Source organism: Zea mays, chromosome 7 (genome assembly GCF_902167145.1).
Source record: "Zea mays cultivar B73 chromosome 7, Zm-B73-REFERENCE-NAM-5.0, whole genome shotgun sequence".
In the NCBI taxonomy this organism is placed as follows: domain Eukaryota; kingdom Viridiplantae; phylum Streptophyta; class Magnoliopsida; order Poales; family Poaceae; genus Zea; species Zea mays.
Window position 1 is genome coordinate 173,569,336 of NC_050102.1, and position 19,201 is coordinate 173,588,536.

At 43.6% G+C, this 19,201-nt stretch overlaps 3 protein-coding genes across 3 annotated transcripts; 2 read left to right on the plus strand and 1 right to left on the minus strand.

Moving 5' to 3' along the window:
• Positions 1-864: 864 nt before the first annotated feature.
• LOC100286251 (EAL2) lies at positions 865-1,430 on the plus strand. The gene has a single exon (NM_001159138.2). The coding sequence runs from the start codon at positions 897-899 to the stop codon at positions 1,200-1,202; it is 306 nt and encodes a 101-aa protein (NP_001152610.1). The 5' UTR covers positions 865-896; the 3' UTR covers positions 1,203-1,430.
• Positions 1,431-7,703: 6,273 nt separating this feature from the next.
• LOC111589752 (protein EGG APPARATUS-1-like) lies at positions 7,704-8,451 on the minus strand. Its single transcript, NM_001397179.1, has one exon. It carries the CDS (start codon positions 8,351-8,353, stop codon positions 8,066-8,068), a length of 288 nt encoding a protein of 95 aa, NP_001384108.1. The 5' UTR covers positions 8,354-8,451; the 3' UTR covers positions 7,704-8,065.
• Positions 8,452-9,871: 1,420 nt separating this feature from the next.
• LOC100857072 (EA1-like protein 1) lies at positions 9,872-10,580 on the plus strand. Its single transcript, NM_001397532.1, has one exon. The coding sequence runs from the start codon at positions 9,959-9,961 to the stop codon at positions 10,190-10,192; it is 234 nt and encodes a 77-aa protein (NP_001384461.1). The 5' UTR covers positions 9,872-9,958; the 3' UTR covers positions 10,193-10,580.
• Positions 10,581-19,201: the final 8,621 nt, after the last annotated feature.

Here is a 19,201-nt window from a genome sequence, read left to right on the forward strand (position 1 = left end):
GGCAACTTCCGCCGCCTCTGCGCACGCACGGACCGTCCGGCCCCAGGGCTTGGACCGTCCGGTCGTCAGGCAGGAAACCCTAGCCCTGCGCCAGGTCGCGGACCGTCCGGCCCCTGGCCGCGGACCGTCCGCCCCTATACAGAGAGCACCACCACTATTCTTGTGTAGTGTTTGGCGCCCGAAAAAGGTGCCAACACTTTCCTATTTATCTTGTCCTTGTTTACCTTTTAGGGTTGGGTTGTGATGATTAGTTTTTATGCTAGTCCTAAAATTAATTAATGAACATGATGTGATATACTTATGATACGATGCTTCTGAGATTTTGATTATGGATTTATGACATCAAGAAGACTCGGGTTGTTTCTCCCGTAAGGACCAGTTCTTTGAGAGGTAACCCAGAAAAATAGTGCATCCATGACGGTGGTATGAGACATCCTTGGCTAACTAATTAGAGGATTCTGAGATGTAGAAAATGCCAACTAAATATTAAATAACAAAAGTGACATTGTATAATGGATACAACATGGTCTATATATTGATTTGCTTATGTGGATAAATGTTTAGAAAATCATTGGGCATTAATACGATCAAGCTATATATTTCTAGCTTGATCATATTAATGTAGAGTGATTTTTAAAATCTTTATCCATATAAGCGAACCAAGCCGGAGACCATCTTTCAATTGACTTTAAATTAGCTATATTATTTACCTGGCTAAAAGGGAAATGACTGGAGAGAGTTAATGACTAGGTGTAAATACCGGCGTGACGCAGGCCGGCAGGTGCATAATCAGTAGTTAATGACTACAGTAACAAAATGCAGGTAGCGTGTCTATATAAACACCTCGCCCACCTCTTAGGGTTTACCTCATCCCAAATCTCAACCCAAGAACAAAAATGGCCACCGCCACCACTGAAGCCGAAGTCCGTGAGTCCCTCGGCACGAAGTTCGGTCGCCTCAAGGAACAGGCGAAAGACATGGCCTCCAGGCACCCCGTCGCTGGAGCCGCGGCCGTCATCGCTGTCAGCGCCGTGGGCGCCTACTTCTTGTGGCCCGTGGCGGCCCCGGCCGTGGCCATGATGAAGGCGCCTGGATCCGGCGGTGTGCTCGTCTCCCGCGCGGCGTTTCTCGCGAAGAAGGAGCTGTACTTCAAGCTCTTGCGCACCGGGGGCGTTGCGGCGGCGGTCGCCGCTTTGGCGTAGCTGCGCATGCAGTAGTGGTACATGCTGTTCGTGAACGAGCGGCGGGCCGGACGTTTCAGGTTGTATGTTGACCAAGTGGTTATTAGTACTTTCCTTTCGTTGGTGTTGAGTCTCGACTCTCGAGTTTGGATTATCTGTCAAAAACCTATGTATGCGTGCATGATCAGTTTGATGAATAATGGAACTCTTTTAAGAAATAAAGCAAGTTAAAGTCCAGATAAACATCCACACCGAAAGCGCCGGGAATAGCAGATTACAAAAGAAGCTCAAACAGTCTGAATTTTTATCAATTCATCCACCGTAAAAGTACGTGGGTTTCATGTTTATCCTGAATTATCATTATTTTCTTGTGATTGAAGTCATGCCAACATCTTGATCTATCGTGTCTTCATCCTGTACAACCCTCACTCTATTCATAACTCCACATTTTAAGTGCTAGTTTGGGAATCCTAATTCTCTCTGGAATCCCCGTAATTTTCTCGAATAGTAATATCCAGAGGTGTCATTTGAATAATATATTTAGTTATTTATAGATGATTTTCTCTCTGAGTTTGTCTCCCCTCCTAGCCAGGCGTGTTTTATCTTTAAAGTATTTATTTCTAAGTAATTATTGTCACAAACTATCCTCATTATGTTACATAAAGCTTAATTAATCGACACAACCGCTCCAAGAAAGCATCAATACCTCTCCAACTAGCAATTTTTTTTTCAATCGTATCTTCAATTGTTTATCTTTAGCAGCAATATTCATCCGTATATCATAAACGGCCTCCTGATTTGACTAAAAAAGTTTGTCCAATTTTTGTTGGCAACCAATTTCCCCAAAAATCATCAACCAAGCTGGAATATATACTATCCGAAACAATATGTAGCTCCATGCAAACCCGACGAAAGAGCATGTCATAAAGTATTCTCCCAGTGAGGTCCAGGCAAGGCCATTCTCATATTCTATGGGTTTGATGAGACTGAAAAAAATGACAAAATGTTTTAACTTGTTTGTGATTTATTAAATTTATCCAATCTCATCTAATCTACATGAATTGAGAGCAAATCGAATCAACCCCAAAATGTTGAATTAGGTTTCATAAAATAAACTATCGAACTGTTTATTGCTGTAAAACCTGCAGGATGGTGATTAACTAGCCAAAAGGGTAGAAGAAAGATTAAATACTGAAGATATGAAAACAAAAAAACTTTGGCTAGAACCTGTACAACTACATAAGTGGTCTTCTTCCCTACTGACTCTTCGAGTTCCCATGCAATCAATGCGCTCTGAATGACTGAATGCTTTGGGAAATTGCCGCCGTTTGCCTTTGGGAAAATGCATTGACGCAGCATGCAGTGCACGCGTGGCGGAGCCTCTTCGAGTTCCCATGCAGCACGATTCGTCTCCCTCCCAAGCATTTCTTTTTATTATTAAAGCCGAAACGGAAGCAGCGAGACTATTCACGTCATCAGCAAAATGCGAACCGTTCGATTTTTAATCGACGCTTCCTATGCGTCGACGCAACAGTAGTATTGAAAGGTTAAAAAAGAAAATAAAAAGCAACCGTCTACTCTATCCAGAAGAGTGTCAGAGAATTCTGCCGCTCTTCGGGACACTTCTCCTTCTGCCTCATCTCACTTTCTCTCCCAGATGTTTCATCTTCATTCGCTTTCCTCCTCTCTACATTGCTTTAGTTTCATCAGAGTCGGCTTTCTCGTTTGCTCAGCTTCATCTAGTACTAGCATCTACCTCCGCTACGTTTATTTGGTGAGATTCAGTTTCCTTTCTCCCTCGTCGTCGGCTTTTTCTCAGTGGGTATCTGGTTCCAGATTGGAAATATCAAATGCCCTCTTTCTTTTTAGTGGGTGTTTGAATGCACTAAACTAATAGTTAATTGACTAAAAGTTATTAGTGAAATTAGCTAGCTAATAAATAACTACCTAATTATTAAATAATTTACCAAAAATATCTAATAGCTAAACTATTAGCTAAGGTGTTTGAATGTCACAACTAATTTTAGCTACTAACTATTATCTCTAGTGCATTCAAACACTCTCTTGAATCCTTCAATCTTCCATATGCCTCCTTGGCTCTGCTAGATTTGTTTAGGTTTTCCCTATAGCGTGTGAAGAGGTTACTGTTTTTTTTGGATAAAATGGTTTGCAAGATGTGCAAACTTCATTTTCCTTTTTTAGGATTTTACCCTTCTACTGAAAGGTCTGTGTTCCCTTGTTTGTGCTCTCCAAATTTGTCTTTTCTTTTTTCTAGGCTTCGACAGTTTGTTTCTTTTCTAGGAAAAAATGATCCTTTCTAGGAAAATTGTTTGCATCGAAACAGACTTTATTTTCCTTTTTTAGATACATTGAGGTTTGAAAAAGCCACTATTTTACTTAGTGGATGTTTGAATGCACTAGAACTAATAGTTGGCTGGCTAAAAATTATTAATGAAATTAGCTAGCTAACAAATAACTACATAATTATTAACTAATTTACTAAAAATAGCTAATAGTTGAACTATTAGCTAGGGTGTTTGGATGTCTCAACTAATTTTAACGGCTAACTATTAGTTCTAGTGCATTTAAACACCCCTTAGCAAATTGATTTAGCGTCTCTATTCTTATACTTTTTCCATGTTTAGGGTTTAGGGTTTTCTGGTTTTAGCTTTTCGATCTATTCCTTGGTTTCTGTGCTCCATTCTAAGACATGTATATTGCTTGCATTTCATTTGGCCAACAAACCCTCAATTCGAAGATTTCACTATTTTACTTTGCACATTGACTAAACCCCAAAGTTTACTATTTATGGTTCCCTATATTTAGCTTTTGGATTTAATCCCTAATTTCTCTGTTCCATTCTAAGATGTGTTTATTGCCTGTGTTTCATTTCAAGAAAACAGATTTTGTGCTCGTAGATTGTTGCAGGTCCATTTTTTTGGGGCCACAATGGTCATAGAAACTTTGCTGCCTACTTCTTGTAGAACGGAAAAAATAATTCATTTCGCCTTCGTCGAATCTAGTTTTGATTTTATATCTTCACAACTTTTGTTTCCTCTTTTAAAAGTCAGACCTAACTCATATCCCTCTCCCCACTTTATTCTATTCTCCGACTATCTAATGTCGCTCCATTTGTGCAACAGAAAAAAAAAACTTTGCACTTCCTTTCATCTTGGAATATGCTTGCTTTCAGTTTTCGATTTTATTATAGCTGCTTGCTAAGTGATTCACAACATCTGGTGCAAGAAGATAATAGAGAAAATAAACAAAGATACATAAAGGCTCGTTTATCGAGAGCACCATCACTTTTGAACCATAAATATTTCCATGTAAATATAAACTATTAGTGAATCTATATATGTTGACACAACACTTGCAAACACACTGTATATGCTACTTAATATATATTATAGTCTCAATTCACTCTACAACTGATATCAACTACAGAAAAACAATGTAATATGCTTACATTTGGTTTCATACATATGTGTTTATGTACTTATAATATGTTTAGATTTAGTTCCATACTTACATACTTATGTGACCAACACAAAAAAGGGGAGAAAAAGACTACTCTGTATGTACACATGTTCATGACACGTATAAGGTTATACATGCTTACACCAAAATCTTACGCCACATCTGGTCACAATCTTACGCCACATCTGGTCACGCGCGCGCCAAACAGTAGTGGTTTATAATACCGCCCACTGTTTTTTTCAAAATTCATTCTAAATTCAAAAAATTTGGAAAAATTCATAAAAACAAAAACCACCATTAAACTGTTTTTTTTTACCGGTAAACCGTTATTTTAGACCGGTAAACCATCAATTTTTGCTGGGAAACCGGATTTAATGCTAAGATTAGGCATTTAGTGGTCAATTTAGGTATATTAGTCTTGTTTACTGTTATATTCTATATGTGAAGATGTTATATGCTATATTTGAGGATAAAATTCATAGCTCAAGTCTAGTTTAGGCATTTAGTGGTCAATTTTGGTTTCATTTCCTATCTAAGATGGAATCAGTAGCTCAAGTAGCTTCACTACTTCTAACTATTCGTCTAGACAAGACCCAGTGTAGAACCCTTATGCATGGCAATGGCAGTCGGAACAAGGACCACCAGGCAAAGTACCACCATCGATCATGTATGAGTATGGAAACTATGAATCCGTCCACCGCCATATTCAAATATATATCTAATAGGACCATAGCTTTTGTTTTCTCGCTATTGTATCGTTCTTGTGGATAAGTATTTATTTATCGTTCTTGTTTTCTCGCTAATGTATCACATATCTTTTGTATAGACCTATCACTATCACTATGATAGATTGGAATAATATCACGATCCTTCCAACATGCCTGAGTATTATCACTATGGCTCACTGAACATGTGAGTATTGTGAAATAAGTCGATCTATGCGCTGTTGCCTCGTTGGAGAGTTGTAAAAGAACTTGTATTTGAGAATTGTGAAGTTCGTTGGTTGTTTGTTGTATGAGAACTACAGTTTGTGGTTGCGTGTGTATGTTGTATATTATTTTGGTGAACATATGTCGTGTGTATCAATTAATATTTACTCCAATGTGAATTGAGCAAATTACAAATAAATCATGTCAAAGTTTATCATTTTCTGTAAAAAACAATGAAAACCGGTTGGTTTCGCGAAAAATTGGCGGTTTAGAGTGAATTTTCACTGTTTTTTCATCGATAAACCGGTACAATTTCAAATTGCTTTGAATTGTATAAACCGGTACAATTTCAAATTGCTTTGAATTGTCCAAACCGGTATACCACACGCACATGACATCATCTCGATCACGCTCTCTTCAAGCAGCAGGCAGCAGTTCGAAACCCACGCAAGTTTAACTGATAGAACGCAGATCTATGACAACCTAGTAAGATCTGAAGGCTTCTTATTTACCCTCACCAATAAATGCTCCTGAATGCTAATTTAGCGTGTGCATCCTTATTTTCGGTCTCCAGCAAGATCCTCTAAAGGGACTTAGTAAATGTGGATGCTTCTGTGACTACGAGCCGATTTTGGTGGCCATAGCCGTGCACGGCAGCAAGGTCCTGTACAGGACTCGGTATATGTGGGGTGCTTCTGTGCATCCACGTCAGAATAGAAGACGACGGTGGAGCAGACACGATGGGGTAGGCACACTGCAAGGTTGCAACACCACTCTTTCACTCTCTCCGGCAGATCCTGTCCTCTACTCTAAATTTTAGAGATGATTCCCCTTTTTTCTGTTTTCAGCAGTGTCTTCTAAATATAGAGATCATTCTAAATATAAAGTTTATTTCTCCTCTCATCTATTCATTTTAATATTTAAAATAATAGATTTAAAATTTAGCATAGCAAAACTAAAATATATACAATACCATTTGAGAGTACGACAAATACGTATCCATTTTAATATTTAAAACAATAGATTTAATATTTATCATAGTAAAACTAAAATATGTACAATAATACTATTTGAGAATACGATAAATCGTAGGTATAAAAATTAAAGTAAAATATATCTATAATATGGGTATTTACGTATAAAGAACAAGATAAAGAGAATGTTGTTAGAAAGGAGAAAATTTTTGAAAAAGAAAGAGCACACCACCAAAATTAAATACACCAATTTAAAAAAACCTTTGAAAAAAGACTATAAAAGACGGATATATAGGATACACGAATAAATAGGACGTTGCTAGCAGGAGACAGTAAATCAGTAATCAATAGACCGTATGATCGTCTCAGTCCGCGTGATTGGTTCCTGTGACCGCGAGCGCTAGGCTCGCACTGGCCTGGAACAGCAGAGACGCCTCCTCCCAGCATCCCCACGCATGCAAGCGGAAGCTGAAAAAATTAACTGTGCTGCATGCGCGTGAGCAGACTCATCTCGTCCTACGCAGAAGACCAATCACGGGCACGGCTATAGTCAATGCACCCGCTGAGCCTGCACATAGCCAACCGGGCTACCAATCATATGGAGTCTGTGCTGGCATCGCCTGCGTGGGAACCCTGGTCCGGGAGTCAACATTTGGACACACTCTTCATACTTGTGTAAAGGAAATAATGTCAGGAATGGAAGAAATGGAATGCGCGGCCGGATACAGAATTACAGAGGCGGCATACCCTAACCCTATTACAGTAGTACACTAGCTTGGGCGTCGTCGCGACCGCGAACATGATCCAGGGCTGTCGAACGTAGCTTCCAATTCAACAGGTAAGTCGAAAATTGGCGACGTACAAACGTCAAAACAAGAAACGCAAAGTACTAAAAGAGTAGATTTAGTACGTATATATACACTAGACACCATCACACCACCACTACGTACGATTCAAGCTAGCCACGCCGAGGACGACGACCGTGATCCAAGCCATCGTGGTGCAGGGAGTAGATTGAGCTTCAGAGTTAACCATCACACCACTAGTGTGTTGATCTGTGGATATATCGGAACTGGATCGGAATCAGGGAGTAAGATTGAGCTTCAGAGTTAACCAACACAGACAGTGAGGATGGGGGATGATCAGAGCACGGGACCAGGAAGCTGCACAACTAACCACTTCAAGATCTGGAGTTACAAGTGCTGACGACGGTTGTGATGCGACCCATCCAAAACTACGCCGCCATACACACTTTCCATTCTGATAGGTGAGCATGAATCGCATGAGCAGGACGATCAATGAACAAGCTCAAGCGTAGAACAGTAATGACGAGTAGAGAAACACGATAGGCAATTACGACGCATAGAGTAACATCTCCATTCAATGGAAAAACACCGACAACATCGGCATACGGCGGAAATACTGGCAGATGCTGCTCGTCTCGTCGCTCGCTATCTTTTATTTACGACGATCACTTGCTCACAGTCACAGCTAGCGCTAGCTAGCGATCGAACAGGCAGCGAACGTGGCAGCGGCAGCTGCCGCGCCGGCCGTGCGGAGGATGGTAAAATACAACTGCGGGTTGGCCTCGAACACCGCGCGGCAGATGACCCAACCTGCGGCGCCGGGCGCCTTCATCATCATCCCCGCCGAAGCGGGGCCCACCACGGGCCACAGGAAATAGATGCCGAAGACGCCCATGGCGGCAAACGCCACCGCCGCTCCCATAGCGCCTATGCCCTCGTCGTCCTTCATGTTGACGAATGACGATGGCCGGGCAGGTTGACATGCAGGATTCAGCGTCGTCCGGGTGGCACGCCGGTGTTGCTTCTGCCCTTGCTGCTTAATTGGAGGAGAGCGATCGGCTGGGTTTGGAATGAATGGACACTGGACAGCGGTCGCTGCGTGTTGTGTTAATTGAACATCTATTTGTAGTAGGCTGCAGCGCCGGATCGAGGTTGGCCAGGCGGCTGCTCAGCTTCATCGCGTGCATTGCGATGCATGCCGTGCGCATTTGCTCCCCAGTCTCAAATCACGATGGGAGGCGACGACGAAGAGACAGCTTCGCAATGTGCGCGATCAGTCGAGCGCATTGAAGTTGAAGAGAACGGTAGCGAAATGCAGAAGCTGAATTGTTGCTTGGTAGTAGTGAGAACGTGCATAAGAGGTAATTAATTTCATCTGCTAATTATGTAGAGTAGTAATTAAATTAATTTCATTAACTACGAGTCACCTCGAGGCCATGCTATAAAGGCCAGCGGTCGACATAGCTTAAATGATGGTGCATTGGCCCCCGCAGCCCGGTGCCGTAAATACAAGACATCCAGGTGAATCTGGGGCTCACAAGGGCGTGTGGTTTTACCTCGGGTAGAACGTTGGTTTTACCCTTGCCTTACGGCGCCTTCCTAAGGAACCGACCCCTCAAGGTTACATGCTTTGGCACACTAGGATTAGGTAACCCCTCAAGGTTACATGCATTTGACTCAAGGTTTAATAATGCTTTTGGTTTATATACGAAATTATGAGTATATTTTCCAAAGCTTCCGGATAATATAAATTTCTTTTTCATTTTAAGGGCTGATTTGGTGATCAGAGATTCCAAGATGATTCATGGGAGAGAAATCCCCTTACAATTCAATTTTGAATATCAAGGGGATTCCTCTCATGGATCCTCTCGGGATCACTGACCACCAAATCAGCCCTAAAAGTGAACTGATGGAAATTAAAACACATACGTGCATAAGAGGTGATTAATTTCATTTGCTAATTATGTAGAGTAGTAATTAAATTTCACCGGCAAAAGTAGTATTTTTTTTTTTGCCGATACTACTCGTCCACTACCCACCAATCCGTCGTGGCAGCTTGGATTAGTATTAAAAATGAAGAAAGTGACAGAACTCAGGGTATTATTTTAAATAACCTAACTATACCCATTAGAAGATTGGACTTGGACATGTACCACCATGAGCCTGCCTTTGGATTAGTATTGTCGGAAAATGATCGTTCTCACTCCGAATCGACGAGTCGACTTCTGCATTTGATGGGGCCGGCTACACTTTGCGAAATGGGTGTTGATCGGCGCATCGGGCGGAGCGGGCAGTAGCTGCAGTACTTGGCTATGCACTCAGAGTCGGAGGCGGAGCAACGCCTCTTGGAGTTCCCAGGCCGATTCGTTTTCCCCAGCACGCGCACTTCGCCGTACGTGAGACGGCAGCAATTACGCACGCATGCAACGCACCCCCATAGAAGGCCAGCAGCCGCCTCTGGCCGACCTACAAATAGATGACTTCTCTGTCGCAGAAATTCCACGCGGTGTCTATCAATAGTACCAACCCTATACCAGAGAGCGAGCGCGCTTGACGACTTGTTTGATTCATCACTCTCCTTCAAGATCATGGGAGCAGTGTTCTCACTACTGGCGGTGGCGGCGGTGGCGGTGGCGGCGGCCATAGTGTCCTTCGTGGTGGGTCCAGCTGTGTCATCTGTTTGTCCCTTGGTGACAATGGTTGCACCCGGCGTCGCCGGGCAGGTTATATCCCGCGCGGCGTTCCTTGCGAACCCGCAGCTTTACTTTGCAGTCCTCCACAAAGACGGCGGATTAGCTGCTGTTCGTATGTTTGCTGGCTAGCTCTAGGGTAGGGTCGCAGTCGAAGGGGCGCATGGTTGGGCGCGCGCCTGGGCGGTCTCTGGAAGACTACTAGTAAAATAAAAGTGGCGACAGTAGTGTCCTCTCCTCCTTGGTGCACGTGGACGTGGTGTACTGGTGTTTTGTCGTCGTCGCTTGCAATATAATGCCTATTTTATTACTATTAATCTTGGCAGCTTCGTGAGATTGCGTGCAGGCATGTTGCTCAATCGATCGCCCAGCTGAGAATGATCCTCCCTTGCTCGCCATTGTCACACAGACACACCAAGAACGTGTGAAAAGCCCAGAGACGCTACTGGATCCAAGCTTTATAGGAAGATGTAGATGCCGGTGTCGATGAATTATTGGTGTCTTTCCATTGAATGGATATGTTACTCTATATGCGTCGTAATTGCTTATCCTGTTTCTTCTCGTCATTTCTACGCTTGTGCTTGTTCATTCATCGTCTTGCTCATGCGATTCATGCTTACCGAACCGAATGGAAAGTGTATGGCCGCGTAATTTTGGATCGTTCGCATCACAGCTGTCAGCATGCACTTGTAACTTTTATTTTTTGAGTATTATATATTTACATTATACGTTTTCCTCCTCCGGTCAGCGGCCTTAGCATGTACACAAAGCATAAGGGCTTGTTCGTTTCTGTCGGATTGGTGGGTCGGAACGATTCCTGACCGGATTTCTTCTCTAATTTATATAAACTTTGATTACCTGGAACGATTCCGGGTGCAATCCGACGGAAACGAACAAGTCCTAAGGGTATGTACAATCTAGATGCTCTTGCTTGATTTTTCATGTAGTTAAAAACTGAGAAAGAAGGCTGGTTGGCGCGGGCGCGCGGGACGCCGCCGCTGCAAGCAGTTACCAGGGTGCAAGTGCCGTCACTAGGGTTGGACGAAAAACTCGTAGCTCGTTAACTCGCTCGACTCGACTCGATAGTGGCTCGACTCGACTCGACTCGTTTATAATTTGTAACGAGTTGAGCTTGTATTTTAACTCGTTACATTAACGAGCTAGCTCGAGCTGACTCGCGAGCCAAACGAGTTGGAGTAATTAGTCAAATCACAATAATCTCCGATCCAAAACAGTTAATATTGTACTCTACTATAGTTAATCTTGTTCTTTGTTGAGTGTGGAATCTTAAATTGCAAACTCTATTCCTTTTTCTAAATAGATCTTCTTTTCTTTTGCTACATGTTTTTATATCCGTTCGTAGACACTAGACATGGTATTATCGAGCTAGCTCGCGAGCTAAACGAGCCAACTCGAGTTAGCAAACGAGTCGAGCCGAGCTGGATCTTTAGCTCGTTAACATATCGAGTCGAGCCGAGCCAGCTCGTTATCTTAACGAGCCAACTCGAGTCGAGTCGAGCCGAGTCGAGCCAGCTCGATATCCACCCCTAGCCGTCACCCTGTACGTTTTCCATCGAATAGAGAGAAGAGAGACAAGAAAAAAAACGAGGGTTAGGAAACTCTAAAAGCCTCCTAGAATGGGCTTATTTGGGCCGAAATTTGTAGGCCTAAACCTATATATATTTCTCTCTTTTATCTATAAAATTATAGAAAAAAGTTCAAGATTAATCATGAAAATGCAGAAAATAATGAAAAATATTTTTCGTGCAATATTTGGGATCGAAATTATTCCATATTTATGCATTTATATATTGTACTATTTTCTTTTAATACATATTTATGCATATTTATGGAAATGGATCAAGCTACAATCTAAATCCAGCTTACAATGGGTAAATTAAAACTTGATTGTTGATGTGAACTCTATATGTAAAAGGTATACTTCAAAGTTTGTCCAGTTGTCATATGTGGGATCAAGCTACATAACTTTAGTCGAGTTATATCACATTAGTTGCTTCAAGTCGTTGTAAGCCTCTAGTAATTGTCAGACTACTACTTGTATGTGAGTGTCTTGGATGTAACTATCTATGGTTTCATCCATAATTGAATAAAAATAGTTTCTGTGTGCTGTCATATGTATGCGCAATAAGGAAAACAAGGATACTGATCTCAACCATAATATAAAAGGAATAAGTTCTAATTTTAACTTCATAACCATCAGTGAAGACAATAAGTTCTAATTGTAACTTCATAACCATCAGTGAAGACAATAAGTTCTAATTGTAACTTCATAACCATCAGTGAGCGCGCTTGACGACTTGTTTGATTCATCACTCTCCTTCAAGATCATGGGAGCAGTGTTCTCACTACTGGCGGTGGCGGTGGCGGCGGCCATAGTGTCCTTCGTGGTGGATCCAGCTGTGTCATCTGTTTGTCCCTTGGTGACAATGGTTGCACCCGGCGTCGCCGGGCAGGTTATGGGTATGTTTGGTTTAGCTTTTTTTGACCAGCTTTTCTGAAAATCTGGCTGTAGCGAGAATCTAAGTATTATTACGATTATGTGTAGAGGAAGATAAAATTGTTCATAGGGCTCAGGATCTAGAAAGTGACGGATTCCTACTATTATAACGACTCAACCAATTATGTGTTTATGTTGATTTTGGATGGTTTTTGACTCAACGAATTTTATAGAAGCTGCCTGAGAAGCTGAGCGTTTGGCAGTCCGCAACAGTTTTTGGTGGCCAGAAGCTGCCAGAAGCCGAAACAAACAGGGCTATATCCCGCGCGGCGTTCCTTGCGAACCCGCAGCTTTACTTCGCAGTCCTCCACAAGGACGGCGGGTTAGCTGCTGTTCGTATGTTTGCTGGCTAGCTCTAGGGTAGGGTCGCAGTCGAAGCGGCGCATGGGTGGGCGCGCGCCTAGGCGGTCTCTGGAAGACTACTAGTAAAATAAAAGTGGCGACAGTAGTGTCCTCCCTGGTGACGTGGTGTACTGTTGTTTGGTCGTCGTCGCTTGCAATATAATGCCTATTTTATTACTACGAGAAGGAGCGCCTGCAGTCAGGGGGAAAGGAAGAGAACACAGCAGAGGGCCTCATATAAGGGATTGGGAGAAATCAGCGGCATAGGCGCTGCGGTGGAAGGACAGGACACAATGAGTTGATGCTGTTACGGAGAGGGAGAACACTCAGAGGCACGGCAAGGCGCGGATTTATCGGATTTTGGAATCCGGTGAACAGCCATCACATGGCGGTATGGGCAGCGCACCGGACCGCAACGGGGAGAACCGAGGAGAGGGGTACTGACCGGAGGAACAACGACGCGCTGGCCGCCACCGACGCGCTCGGCCCGGCCCGAGCTGCCCGAGCCGTAGCAAGGACGCCCAGGCGGAGGCCCCCAGGTCCGCGAACGGGAACGCGTCGGCGGCCGGCCCGGACATCTTCGACATCCGCGTCGTGGCGTCCCTCACCCGCACCGGGATGGAGAGACTGCTGCGCCTGGAGAACCGCGTCGAGCCGTGGGTCGCGGTGGTGACGAGCGGACGCAGCGATTCCCCTCCATGGACGACGGGACGCTGACCGCAGCGCACGGGAGGCCGCGGGCGTGAGAGAAGGACGCCGCGGATCTTGGGAAGCGCGCGGCGGACACGAGAGAAGCGCGGTGCGGATCGGAGAAGCGCGCAGCGGACGAGCAGACGGAGCCGAGCGCGTCCTCGTCTGACGGCGTGACGCTACTGAGGGTCCCACACACAGCTGCCAGCGCGAAGCGCGGACGGAGCTCGTCTGACGGCACGCTGCTGAGGGCCCCACACACAGCTTCCAGCGCGAAGCGCGGACGGAGCGTGCAGTGCAGTGATGTGAAGCAGTGCGGTGCCTCGATCTTTCTCTCTGCTAGCGCAGTAGCGCTAGCTAGCCATCTCGTCAAGCAGTGTGCCGTACACGGACTGCTGGGTCACGGCTGTGCATCGGTGTTTTTTTTTCTTCCACGCGGCACCACATAAGGCAGAAATCCGCCGATTGCGGAGAGGGCTTCAAACTCCAGCCGTTTTTAACTAGAAGTAATTAATCTTGGCAGCTTCGTGAGATTGTGTGCAGGCATGATGCTCAATCGATCGCCCAGCTGAGAATGATCCTCCCTTGCTCATCGCCATTGTCACGCAGACACACCTAGAACGTGTGAAAAGGCCACAGACGCTACTGGATCCAAGCTTTATAGGAAGATGTAGATGCCGGTGTTGATGAATTATTGGTGTCTTTCCATTATTGGATGGATATGTTACTCTATATGCGTCGTAATTGCTTATCCTGTTTCTTCTCGTCATTTCTACGCTTGTGCTTGTTCATTCATCGTCTTGCTCATGCGATTCATGCTTACCGAACCGAATGGAAAGTGTATGGCCGCGTAATTTTGGATGGTTCGCATCACAACTGTCAGCATGCACTTGTAACTTTTATTTTTTGAGTATTATCTATTTACATTATACGGTTTTCCTCCTCCGGTCGGCGGCATTAGAGCATGTACACAAAGCATAAGGGTATGTACAACCTAGATGATGTTGCTTGATTTTTCATGTAGTTTAAAACTGATAAAGAAGGCTGGTTGACGCGGGCGCGCGGACACCGCTGCCGCAAGTAGTCACCACGGTGCAAGTGCCGTCACCCTGGAAGTTTTCCATCGAATAGAGAAAGAAGAGAGACAGAAAAAAACGAGGGTTAGGAAACCCTAAAAACCTCCTAGAATGGGCTTATATGGATCGAAATTTGTAGGCCTAAACCTATATGTTTTTCTCTCTTTTATCTATAAAATTATAGAAAAAGTTCAAGATTAATCATGAAAATGCAGAAAATATTGAAAACTATTTTTCGTGCAATATTTGTGGAAATTATTCCATATTGTACTATTTTCTTTTAAAACATATTTATTTATATTTGTGGAAACGGATCAAGCTACGATCTAAATCCAGCTTACAATGGGTAAATTAAAACATGATTGTTGGTGTGAGCTTTATATGTAAAAGGTATACCTCAAAGTTTGTCCAGTTGTCATGTGGGATCAAGCTACATAACTTTAGTCAAGTTATGTCACATTAGTTGCTTCAAGTCTTTGTAAGCCTCTAGTAATTGTCAAGACTACTACTTGTATGTGAGTGTCTTGGATGTAACTATCTATGGTTTCATCCATAATTGAATAAAAATAGTTTCTGTGTGTTGTCATATGTATGCGCAATAAGGAAAAAAGGATACTGATCTCAACGGAATAAGTTCTAATTGTAACTTCATAACCATCAGTGAAGACAATAAGTTCACAACCATAACATCAACCGAGTTTATCTGCAACTTAAATATGGACACTCATCAGTCTAAAGTCACATGTCAAAAATGTGATTATTACAACACGCAATACTTTAACTGAAACTCAACGAAGGAAAAATGTAGTTCTATGATTCATGCAAAACAAAAAAATGTAGTTCTATGATTCATGCAAAAGACTTGGATGGGTGCAGCCGAAGTCCAGCTCGGCTTGGCACACCAGACTGTCCGGTGGTGCACCGGACAGTGTCCGGTGTGCCAGGCTAGCCTCCGGTGAATAGGCCACTCTCGGGAAAAATCGGCGGCGTACGGCTATAATTCACCGGACTGTCCGGTGGTGCACCGGATTGTCCGGTGAGCCAACGGTCGCCAGCGCAACGGTCGGCCACGCAATCCACGGGCGACGCGTGGCCCGCGTCAACGGTCGGCAGGGGGCACCGGACTATCCGGTGTGCACCGGACAGTGTCCGGTGCGCCAACTGCCCCGGAGATGCAACGATCATCTGCGCTAGAAAAGAAAGGAGATCTGCATCGGACCGTCTACAATGACTGTCCGGTGGCGCACCGATCTGTCCGGTGCGCCACTTGATAGAAGGCAAGGATAGCCTTCCTTGTTGATCTTCAACGGCTCCTAGCTGCCTTGGGGCTATAAAAGGGACACCTAGGCGCATGGAGGAGCTACCCAAGCTTACAAGAAACATTCTAAGACTCCAAGACTCCAACTTCACGCATTCGATTCTTTGAGATAGTGACTTGAGCTCCATTTGAGTTGTGAACTCCGTGCGTTGTGTTTTGAGCTCGAGTTGTGACTTATTTGCGTGATTGTGCTGTGGATTTGAGTCTTGTGTGTGTTGCTCTCACCTCCCTTACTTATGTGCTTCTTTTGTGATCATCATTGTAAGGGCGAGAGACTCCAAGTTGTGGAGATTCCTCGCAAACGGGAGAAAGACTAAGTAAGGAAAAACCGTGGTATTCAAGTTGATCATCGGATCACTTGAAAGGGGTTGAGTGCAACCCTCGTCCATTGGGACGCCACAACGTGGAAGTAGGCAAGTGTTACTTGGCCAAACCACGGGATAAAATCGCGTGTCTCTTGTGTGCTTTCTCTTTGATTGTCTGTATTCACAAGAGCTCGTTTCAAGCTACTTAGCCGTTCTAACTTTCACAACTAAAGTTTTGTGGCTATTAGTGTTGAATTTTACAGGATCACCTATTCACCCCCCTCTAGGTGCTCTAAATTGGTATTGGAGCCGTTCTCTTCACTTAAGGGACTAACCGCCTGAAGAGATGGATCCTAAGGGAAAGGGGATGGTGGTCAACGACAAGGAGAAGGAGTCCCTCCTCAATGAGCCTAGAGACGACAAGCCTACCGACTCAGGCTCAAGTCACAAGAAGAGGGATGGGAAAAAGAAGAGGTGCATCAAGAAAATCGTCTACTACGACAACGATGCCTCTTCATCTTCACCAAGAGACGACGATGACGACGACTCTTCATCGAAAAAGAAAACGGTTAATCAAAATTATTCATTTGATTATTCCCGTATTCCATTCAATTCTAATGCTCATTTACTATCAATTCCACTTGGGAAACCTCCACACTTTGATGGAGAAGACTACTCATTTTGGAGTCACAAAATGCGTAGTCACCTATTTTCTCTCCATCCTAGTATTTGGGAGATTGTTGAAAACGGAATGCATTTTGATAATACTGACAATTCCATTTTCATAAATGAGCAAATTCATAAGAATGCACAAGCTACCACTGTTTTGCTAGCATCTTTGTGCAGGGATGAATACAACAAGGTCAGCGACTTGGACAACGCCATGCAAATTTGGGATACCCTCAAGATATCACATGAGGGAAACGACGCCACCATGATCACCAAAATGGAGTTGGTGGAAGGCAAGCTGGGAAGGTTCACGATGATCAGGGGAGAGGAGCCAACACAAACATACAACAGGCTCAAGACCCTGGTCAACAAGATTAGAAGTTATGGAAGCACAAGATGGATGGACCACGACGTCGTCCGACTAATGCTAAGGTCATTTACGGTAATTGACCCCCATCTTGTCAACCTTATTCGTGAGAATCCCAGGTACACCAAGATGACACCCGAGGAGATTCTTGGGAAGTTTGTGAGTGGGCGCATGATGGTGAAGGAGGCTCGATATGTGGACGATGCTCTAAACGGTCCACTACTCGTCCACGAGCCTCAAACCGTTGCCCTCAAAGCAACCAGCAACAGGGAGACGCTACCAAGCAAGGTGACACAAGTGGAGGCCGCGGGCCTCAATGAAGATGAGATGGCACTTATCATCAAGCGCTTCAAGACCGCACTAAAAGGATGCAAGGAGTACCCCCAACAAGAATAAGACAAAGGGAAAGCGCTCCTGTTTCAAATGCGGTAAGACTGGTCATTTTATAGCACAATGCCCCGATAATGACAATGACCAGGAACAAGAAAAGCATGGGAAGAGGGAGAAGAAGAAGGTTTACAAGAAGGCGAAGGGCGAGGCACACCTTGGCAAAGAATGGGATTCGGACTGCTCTTCATCCGACTCCGACAATGAAGGACTGGCAGCCTCGGCCTTCAACAAGTCTTCGCTCTTCCCCAACGAATGACACACTTGCCTCATGGCCAAGGAAAAGAAGGTAAGTGTTCGAGATACCCCTAAGTACTCTACTTCTAGTGATGAGGATTCCTCCGATGATGAAGTAGATTACTCTAGTCTATTTAAAGGATTAGATAGGGCTAAAGTAGAAAAGATCAATGAGTTAATTGATGCTTTAAATGAAAAAGATAAATTGTTAGAAAAACAAGAGGATATTTTATATGAGGAGCATGATAAATTTGTTACTATGCAAAAATCTCTTGCTTTAGAGATTAAAAGGAATGAAATGTTATCCTCTGAGTTATCTGCTTGCCATGAAACTGTATCTAGTTTAAAGAGTTTAAATGATGATTTAAATGCTAAGCTAGAGGAAGCTAATAAATCTAGTTCATGTGTAGAGCATGATAGTATTTGTAATAGATGTAAAGACTTTGATGTTGATACATGTAATGAACATCTTATTGCTATTACAAATTTGAATGATGAAGTGGCAAGTCTTAATGCTCAACTTAAGACTTGCAAAAATGATTTTGATAACTCAAAATTTGCTAGGGATGCCTACAGAATTGGTAGACACCCCTCTATTAAGGATGGACTTGGTTTTCAAAAGGAAACCAAGACCTTAACAAGCCAAAAGGCTCCCGTTCTCAACAAGGAGAAAGGGAAGGCTCCTATGGCTAGTAGTTCTAAAAAATGTCATGCTTACATTTATGATAGAAAATTTTCTAGGAATGCTCATTATAATAGGAGTTATGATGCGTTTAATTCACATGCTATGTTTGCTTCTAGCTCTACTTTTGTGCATGGTAGAAGTAGGCCTAGAAAAAGCAATGTTGTGCCTCATGTGCCTAGGAGAACATGTAATGAACCTTCCACCATTTACCATGCTTGCAACACTTCATTTGCGCTTTTATGTAAAAATGAAAAAGTAGTTGCTAGAATGTTGGGATCCAAATGCAAGGGAGACAAGACTTGTATTTGGGTTCTAAAGGTTATTGTGACTAACCTTGTAGGACCCAACAAGAGTTGGATACCTAAAACCCAAGTGTAAATTACCTTGCAGGTTTATGCATCCGGGGGCTCAAGCTGGATTATCGACAGCGGATGCACAAACCACATGACGGGGGAGAAGAAGATGTTCACCTCCTACATCAAGAACAAGGATTCCTAGGATTCGTTCATCTTTGGAGATGGGAATCAAGGCAAGGTTAAAGGATTGG

Excerpts from the sequence above, each read along its gene's own strand:
- LOC111589752 (NM_001397179.1), bottom strand. The coding sequence starts at position 8,353 with ATGTCAACCTGCCCGGCCATCGTCATTCGTCAACATGAAGGACGACGA.
- LOC100857072 (NM_001397532.1), top strand. The coding sequence starts at position 9,959 with ATGGGAGCAGTGTTCTCACTACTGGCGGTGGCGGCGGTGGCGGTGGCG.
- LOC100286251 (NM_001159138.2), top strand. The coding sequence starts at position 897 with ATGGCCACCGCCACCACTGAAGCCGAAGTCCGTGAGTCCCTCGGCACG.